Here is an 8844-nt window from a genome sequence, read left to right as displayed (position 1 = left end):
ATCAATTGAGTAATGCATAAAGAAGATACAGTAGAAAATTATTCATCCATAAAAACGAATGAAATCTTTACATTTGCAATAACATGGATAGAGCTAGAGAGCACAATGGTATGTGAAATAATTGGAGAAGACATACCGTATGCTTCACTCATATGTGGAATTTAAGAAACAAAACAAATGAGAAAAGGGGGAAAATGAGAGAAAGAGAGAGAGAGAAAGAGAACTCAAAAAAAAGACTCTTAATGAGAACAAACTGGTGGTTACCAGAGGAGAGGTGGGGCGGACAGGTTAAATAAGTGGTGGGTATTACGAAGTGCACTTGTCATGATGAATACAGAATGATGTATGGAAATGTTGAAGCACTATATTGTATGTCTGAAACTAATATGACATTATGTCAACCAAGTAGAATTAAAATAAAAACTTAAAAATATATTTTAGGTTCATATCCACAATATTTTCTTTTCTCAAATGTAGGATTATTCAGATTATAATCACTCTTCAGGTCTTTCAATTTAAAACAACTGCGGAGAATGAGTGATTCTACTAAAATTTTATCTTGTTATTTTGTTATTTTCTTTCTCGAGTGGAAATATAAGGAAGGCAAAGGTAGTAGAAAAGTTTTTGTTAGGCCCCACCTAACTCTTTCCATGTTTCTTCCTGTTAAAGAATTTATCACATACCCCACAGCTGAGTCAGTGCTATACGGATATAGGAGATCTCAAGAACAACATTCCTACAACCATGAGATGTCCTTCTCAGTTCTTTTCACTTCTCAGTACCTTCTTACTGGGTCAGGGTTGAAATATATGACACAGTAAAACTCACAGGAGCAGAAAATTCTATTGGGGCACAGAACTCTAAAGAGGTTTCCTAGAACTGTCTTTGAGTTCAGGACAGAGATAGGAATCTGAGAGTCATCTTAGTGGACCTCATGGAGAGGTTGGGTGTATGTCAGACCCCTTCTTTTGCTGTCAGAAATTCTTCTCTGCATACCTTCCTCTTCTCTTCTTTGTCCTGCCCACTGTTTAGTGCTATCTTCTGAGTCAACTGTGAAGCCATCCATGGGTGCACCTCCAGCTCCCATCCAACTTTCACTTTATCTTTTTCCCAAAGCTCATTCTGTGTGGAGCAGAGCAGCCAAGTGGCTTTAGCTGAGGAGCATGTGTCCCTTCCACACCTATCCCCACAAGATCGCTCTCCTCATTGACACCACCTGTCTGGACCTATGGGCATTTGTGTTTGCAACCCCTGCATTAAACTTGTCTTAGGGGTCTTCAGGAAAGACAAGCAACAAAGCCTCTCAGTGCCCACATTGTATTTTGACTGCATGTACATGAACATATTTAGCAAATTTGACTTTAACTTATTAGCATTCCTTCATCTCCATATGCCATAGGTTAGGTTTCCTGGAATCAGACGGAAACAAGTTTTGCATGCAGGTTTATTGGAGAGTGCTTTGAGGATTGAACTATATAGTGGGGGAAAGGAGTTAAGGAAGCCAAATTGGACACAGGGAGAAGTAGCCTGTGTTGCTTCAGATCTTACAGGGAGCTCTGGAAAAGGGATGGCCCTTCAGAGTCAAACTAAGGCAAGAGGGACCAAACGTTTATATCCTACATTGGCCAGTCATGGGATTCAGGCAGTCTTCCAAAGAGAAGCACATAGAGCAAGGTGTTTTCTTCAGCTGTTGGTAATTCCTGGCAAGGAAAATAGCTGAAACCTGTTACTTGCTGACTCTGAGATATATGCTTTATGTCTTCTATTCTTTGTAACCGCATTGACCCAGCCCTCCTTCCACACTATCCACACTCAGCATGGACATGATGAACTGAATTGATGTATTAATCTGATTAACTGGTAAAAGAATGACTTTTATTTTCAGTATGGCACATTTGTTTCTCTTCCAATCAAACTACAGAGGCTAATCCAAGTTCCCAGGCCCCAGAACCCCCATCTGCAGGTGCTAATGTCAACCTAGCCCTGACCCCCACCACAGGGACACCTCCTAAGGAGTTTTCTGAGAGCCTCAGCCACTTCCTTGTTCCTCAGGCTGTATATGAGTGGATTGAGCATAGGGGTGATCATGGTGTAGAAGGCCGAGACCACCTTGTCCTGCTTGGAGGAGTGGTAGGCCTGGGGTCGCATGTAGGTGATCATAGCAGCCCCATAGAAGAGGGAGACCACTGCCATGTGAGAGGAGCAGGTAGCAAAGGCCTTCTGCCGACCTTCAGCAGAACGCATATGGAGCACAGCTGCCAGGATCTGCAGGTAGGAAGCAGAGATGACAGAGAAGGGCAGGAGCAGCATTAGGATGCAACAGACATAGATCATGGTCTCATAGAGGGAGGTGTCAGCACAGGCCAGCTTCAGTATGGCAGGGACCTCACAGAAGAAGTGATCAACCTCCTGGGAGCCACAGTAGGGGAAGTGCAGGGTGAAGATGGCCTGGATAAGTCCATCCACCAGGCCAAAGAGCCAGGACACTGTCACCATGAGCCAGCAGACACGGCGGCTCATGACCACTGAGTACCTCAGTGGGTTGCTGATGGCTACATAGCGGTCATAGGCCATGAAGGCCAGCAGAAAACACTCATCCCCCAAGAGAGTGAGGAAGAAGAGGATCTGAAGCCCACAGCCTGTGAAGGAGATGGCGCCATGGCCCAGGAGGAAGTCAGTGGCCATCCGTGGCACAATGGTGGAGATGAGCATGAGATCCATGAGTGACAGCCAGCTGAGGAAGAAGTACATGGGGTTGTGCAGGCGAGAATCGACATTGATGAGGAGGATCATGAGCCCATTTCCAGAGAGGGCCACCAGGAACATGACCATGATGATGGAAAAGAGGAAGAAGTGCAGTGGTGACTGGGTGAAAAGGCCCAGGAGGATGAAGTGGGAGATCAGAGTCTGGTTTCCCACCCAGGCCATTGTTCCTGCAGAGGGACGTGCCAAAGTCTTGTGATCTGGAAGCAGGAGGTGTATGTTTAGTGCCACAATATTGAGACATCAAAACTTTGCCCAATGTGCTGTCCTCTTTAAATGTTACTGGGTTTAGAATAAACTCTTTAAATTTCTGTTTAAAAAGAAAAAGAATCTCTAACAAAGATACAGGATTTCACTGTGGAAAATAGTATGGAGTTTCCTCAATAGTTAAAAATAGAACTACCATATGATCCAGTAATCACATTATTGTGTATTTACCCAAAAATTACATGCACCCGTATGTTTTTAGTATCATTATTTACAATAACTAAATTATGGAAGCAGCCCAAGTATTCATTGATTGATAAATAAAGAAGTGATATATACGAAGTGGTTTATATATAAATATTATTCAACCATAAAAAAGAATGAAATCTTGCCCTTTGCAATGACATTCATGGAGCTAGAGAGTATTATGCTAAGTGAAATAAGTCAGAGAAAGACAAAAACCATATGATTTCACTCATGTGGAAATTCAGAAACAAAACAAATGAACAAAGGAAAAAAAGAGAGACAAATTAAGAAACAGACTCTTAACTATAAAGAACAAACTGATGGTTACCAGAGGGGAGGTGGATGTGGGGATGGGTTAAATATGTGATAGGGATTAAGAAGTGCACTTGTCATGATGAGCACTGGGTGATATATAGAAGTATTGAATCATTACATTACATTGTACACCTGAACATAATATAACAATGTATGTTAAGTATACTGGAATTAAGATACAATTTTTTAAAAACAGGAAAAACTTTTAAGGAAAGAAGCAAGCTGTTGCTAATGACATTGTTTTAACTCCTAGGACTTTCTTCACATAACTGAGAAGCAAATTTAGAGCTATTTATTGCTGAAGTGATCATTGCTTCTGTCTCTGCTAGGAATTGGTTGTTCTTCAGTCTTTATAGTTGCCTCTCCTACAAAGGCCAGCTTCACTTAAGGATTTGCTTTTTCAGGAAAAAGTACTAAAACAACAAGGGCATGTGTCAACTTTGTGAACTGAGCACTTATGCAAAATTTTGAACTTCAGCTTCCTTATCCCAGATAAGGTTAACAGTATCATATAGAGTGATATTAAAGATTGAAGGTGATAACATAAGCAATGCCTAGTAGTTTAGAAGTGACAAAAGCTGGCATTACTTGACCATTTCTTATGTGCCAGGTCTTACAATGAACACTCTGCCACATCCTCACATTTAATCTGCATAACTGCCCTAGAAGATTCATCATTATCCTCTTAAGTCGGAAAACTGAGATAGAGAGGGTTTTTATTTTCCAGATGTAAAATCTTAAAGTATTTTCTAAGAAACTTTGTAAATGAGGGGCGCCTAGGTGGCTCAGTCGGTTAAGTGTCCAACTTCAGCTTAGGTCATGATCTCGCAGTCCATGAGTTCAAGCCCCGCATCGGGCTCTGTGCTGACAGCTCAGAGCCTGAAGCCTGCTTTGGATTCGTGTCTCCCTCTCTCTCTCTGCCCCTCTCCTGCTTGCACTGTCTCTCTCTCTCTCAAAAATAAGTACACATTTAAAAATTAAAAGAAAAGAATACGAGCAACAACTATACATAAATTACTAAAGGACACAGAGTATGATAACAATAATTACCTTGGAGAAAGGGTTAGAATTGGGTGGGGTTAGGGTCAAAAAAAGGACTCTAGTTTGACCTGCAATATTTCAATTTTTGACAAGAATTTCTTTGTGTATTCCTTGAATGTAAGTGAAGATTGTCATATAAGCAGGTAAGTAATGTATCTGGCATATCTTGTCTTTTAAAGCTTGCTTTGTAGCATAATATTTTAAAAACTTGTACAAGAAACAACTAGGAATTTTTCAAGTAAAAGTAAGAAATTCATAGTTGTTAACTTTTTTTACAGAGAAAGTAACACTGTATACTATTCTTGATGTCACATCTAGGGTGTTGTATGGGATCTCTGTTGTCAGAGCTACCTGGCCATACACACTACAGTCATACACTTAGAGCAATTGAGAGTCCTGTCCTAGGGCATGACAGTATGCCTCACAGAGTGACAGCACAGAATGCAGTGAGTCATGAGAGAAAAGATGAGGAGTTAAAGGGAGAGCAACAGTAACAGTAGACCAAAGGAAGAAGGGAGAGATAAAAGCAGTAATGAGAAAATGTCAAGCTAAAGGAGACAAGATACAGGAGAAAAATACAGAAAATGTTAGACCATCAGAAATGTTATCTCCCAGAAGAGACCAAAAAAAAAAAAAAAAAAAAAAGAAAGAAAGAAAAAAGAAAACAGAGACAATGTAATAGAGGGCAGGGAACATAGACTTAGTGAGAAAGAGAGAACACAGATGCTAAGAAGGAAGGATCAGGGGGAAAGCAAAAACACAAGTGGGATGAGGAATAGAAACAGAGGGAGCACCTAAGTGAAGTGGGAAGCCAGGCATAGGGGCAGAACTCTCTTATTAATGCCACAATGAGCTCTCTGACTTCTGGGACTCTGGGGACTGTGAGAGCCCAGCATCACAGACTTTTTCATCCTGTTGGGAAAGTGGAGCAGACCACTTTGCCTGCAACCTTTCTGCCTCTCTTTGAAGTCCTTCCCCATCAAAGTCTTCTCATAGCAGCTCCTGGCCCTTCAGGCAGAAACAGGTGCTTCCAATATGAGCAGAGTCTCAATAGTCATGGCCTGACACTTCCTAGTCTCCTCCACTGAGATGCAAATTTCTCCCTGTAAAGTCTTACCAAGAAGCCATAATACATATTGTTTCAGTTGGGCAATGTTGGGGATATTTAATAGTAAGAAGGCAGTCCTGCACCCCTTAGATCAGACATGTCAAAGCCCTACGCTGTGTGTAAGAGACTCATAAAGAGGCTCACTGGGAATTGTGTTGGGGAGATCTGCATCAGAAAGTAGTCAGATTCATGACACAGCTATGAAATGAAAGGAAACTGCAGGTAGGCCGGGGAGCAAAAACACCAAAGCATGTTTGTAAAAATAGCAGAGCACTGAGTTCCTTCAAGAAGAAGGGGTAGAGTAGAAAATATCCAAACAGAAAAATATATACAAAGTGTGGAGGAGCAGCAAGCAGAAACTTTTTCCCAAGAGTTAGAAATATAGGCATTTGTAGGTGGGTCAGCAGGAGAGACGACTTCAACACTCTCATCCAAATCTAATAGCCAGATGTCATCAGGAAAATATAGCTTTCCCAGTGCCCTAGAGGGAGCCATTGTCACATCCTCTCTAGACTTGCAAAGACAAAACAGTCCCCACCCTTCCTAAAACCTGTTGGAAGACACTGAGGAATTCACTTCCTCTCCTGGGTGACAGTCTCCCAAGCAGTAATATGACAGGTTAGATGAAACAACCCTCAGGTCATCTCTAGTTCTACCCACAGAATAAAGAATTAGGAGGCAAAAAAAAAAATCAAGAAACAAATTCTAACCACACAAGAGGTCTCTACTTCAAGAGAAGTAGTAAGCAGATGAATGGCAAAGGTAGTGGTGGGGTGAACAAACATTTTAAGCATTTGGTAACAGAAAGAGGGAATACAAGACACATAGAGGAAGAATCTTACCTTAAAATGATGTAATTAATGACGCCAGGAAGGATCTGGGAGTGAGGAGGGCAGATCAGGAGTCTGGAGTCCTATGTCCTTGGAAAACAGACTTCACCAAGGGATGGCTGCCCTAATCAGTTGGGTCTGCAGCAGGGTCTCTCCCTGGAAGCCAGGGGACCTCCATGTCCTTGGAAGGAAATGGAACTAAAATTGAAGCAGAAGGGAGTTAAGGTAGAGAAGAAAATTTCCAGGAGAAAGACTTGTGTGGTCAGAACTCCTCTAGAATCTCTTCCTATTCTGAGAAAATGAAGTTAACTGAGGTGCTTGGGCCACTCTCCATCCACAGGAAGGAAATGCCTGATGCCTTCTGGAGGGCTGTGGAAAAGTTTTGAAAAAATGCATTAAGACTGGTAAAAATGGGAATAAAATGGGTTCTGAAAGAAAGAATACAAAAAAATATAGAAGACTAAGCTTCATGCTAAAACCCTGGCAGAATTTTTGGCGTTAAGAAAAATATTTCCAGAACAATTATAATACAGAGAGATCATATAACCCTCATCCATAGGAGCAGGAGGGAGAGGTCTGGACCAGGATGGGAAGAGACAATGGGGACTAGCAAGGAGCCTCTCACCTTTGCAAGATACCCTTTGTTGGGCCAGGTCGAGTGCCAAGCTAATAAGTTTTATTCCCTCACTCCTCACTGCTACCCATTGTTCTCTCCTTTTCTGTGACTAAGGAAAATTGCTTCTATTTTCACAAATCCTTGGAGATTCATCTTCTGTCATATCTCTGTCCCTAGTGTCTGGCAATTAAACTTCACAAGGAAGGGAGCTTCCTGCAAAGTTCTCTGCTCATCTCAGCTACACCAACAGACAAAATCTCTCCCAGGAGAAGGAGAAGAGGAAAATTGGGGAAGGTTTTTTACGGGTCAACCTAATTGGCTCTTCTTCCATTCCAAAAGGGAATGGAAAACATTGGCTTTTGTTCTGTGTTATGTCCCACTTTAAAAATGTCCACTAAATACTGTATGTAAGCAAAGGGCATTTTCCAGAGACTTCCAGAGTGTCACTCTTCTACATTTTTCTGCCTCCCCCCAATACCTCAGCCTAACGATAAGGCAATCATCAAAGATCACATTGACTCTTCTGATCTCAGAGCTCAATTACACTGGAATTCAAAGTAGTCAAGGATTCAACAAACATTCTGCTAAGATTTCATCTGTCCCTGACACTGACCACCTCCTACTACTCTCCTGTCAGCTCCTACCCACTTGACTTCTCTTCTACTAAGAAATTCACACAAATAAAGGTAGCATAGCACAGATACTTGACCTTGAAGTCAGACAGAGCTGGGTGGGAATCTTATGTAGACTTGACCTTGGGCAAGGGACTAATCTGAACCCCAGTTTCCTCATGTGTAACCAGAATGATGATGTTTACTACAAAATATTTGTTGTGAGCATTAAATTGAATAAAATATCTAAAGTGTTCTCCCTATTTCAGGTTCTAAGAATTGTAGTTACTAGTGTCACTGACCTCCCATCTCTCTAAAGCTCAAAAGCAGATACAAAAAAAAAGACTTTACAAAAATAGATAAAGCTCACTAAACAAATAACTAAAGCCTAAAGACTGATTAATTAATTAATAAATTAATTAACTATATATATAAAGCAAAAAAAAACATTCTAAGAATGGGGAAATCTGATTTATAAGATTACCACATAATATTCAAAATGTTCAGGGTTTTGTGAAAAACTATAAAGCACAAAAAAGGAATTAAAAAGTGTAAGAAAAAAGTCAACAGTTAATTATAGGTCAATTCAGGGTATCAGGTGTAAGGAGCAAAAGAAAAAATAAGTATATGGCAATGAGAAAGAATGAAATCTTGCCATTTGCAGCAATGTGGATGGAACTGGAGAGTATTATGCTAAGTGAAGTAAATCAGTCAGAGAAGGACAGATATATGTTTTCACTCATATGTGGAACTTAAGAGACTTAGCAGAAGACCATGGAGGAAGGGAAGGGAAAAAAATAGTTACAGAGAGGGAAGGAAGCAACCAGTAAGAGACTCTTAAATACATAGAACAAACTGAGGGTTGATTGGGGAGGAGTGTGGGGGAGAGGGGGAAATGGGTGATGGGCATTGAGGAGGGCAATTGGGATGAGCACTGGGTGTTGTGTGTAATCAATGAACCATGGGAACCTACCCCCAAAACCAAGAGCACACTGTATACACTGTATGTTAGCCAGCTTGACAATAAATTATATTTAAAAAGGAAGTAAGTATAATGAATACAGCCTAAGAGAACTGTGGGACACTATCAAGTATAGCAACATAGGT

General features: G+C 41.0%; 1 protein-coding gene across 1 annotated transcript; it reads right to left on the bottom strand.

Moving 5' to 3' along the window:
- Positions 1 to 1977: 1977 nt before the first annotated feature.
- LOC123599259 (olfactory receptor 56-like) lies at positions 1978 to 2928 on the bottom strand. Its single transcript, XM_045480632.1, has one exon. It carries the CDS (start codon positions 2926 to 2928, stop codon positions 1978 to 1980), a length of 951 nt encoding a protein of 316 aa, XP_045336588.1.
- Positions 2929 to 8844: the final 5916 nt, after the last annotated feature.

Source organism: Leopardus geoffroyi, chromosome A1 (genome assembly GCF_018350155.1).
Source record: "Leopardus geoffroyi isolate Oge1 chromosome A1, O.geoffroyi_Oge1_pat1.0, whole genome shotgun sequence".
Lineage (NCBI taxonomy): Eukaryota > Metazoa > Chordata > Mammalia > Carnivora > Felidae > Leopardus > Leopardus geoffroyi.
Note: the sequence above shows the minus strand (reverse complement) of the source record. Positions and strands in the feature narration are given on the sequence as shown.

Excerpts from the sequence above, each read along its gene's own strand:
- LOC123599259 (XM_045480632.1), bottom strand. The coding sequence starts at position 2,928 with ATGGCCTGGGTGGGAAACCAGACTCTGATCTCCCACTTCATCCTCCTG.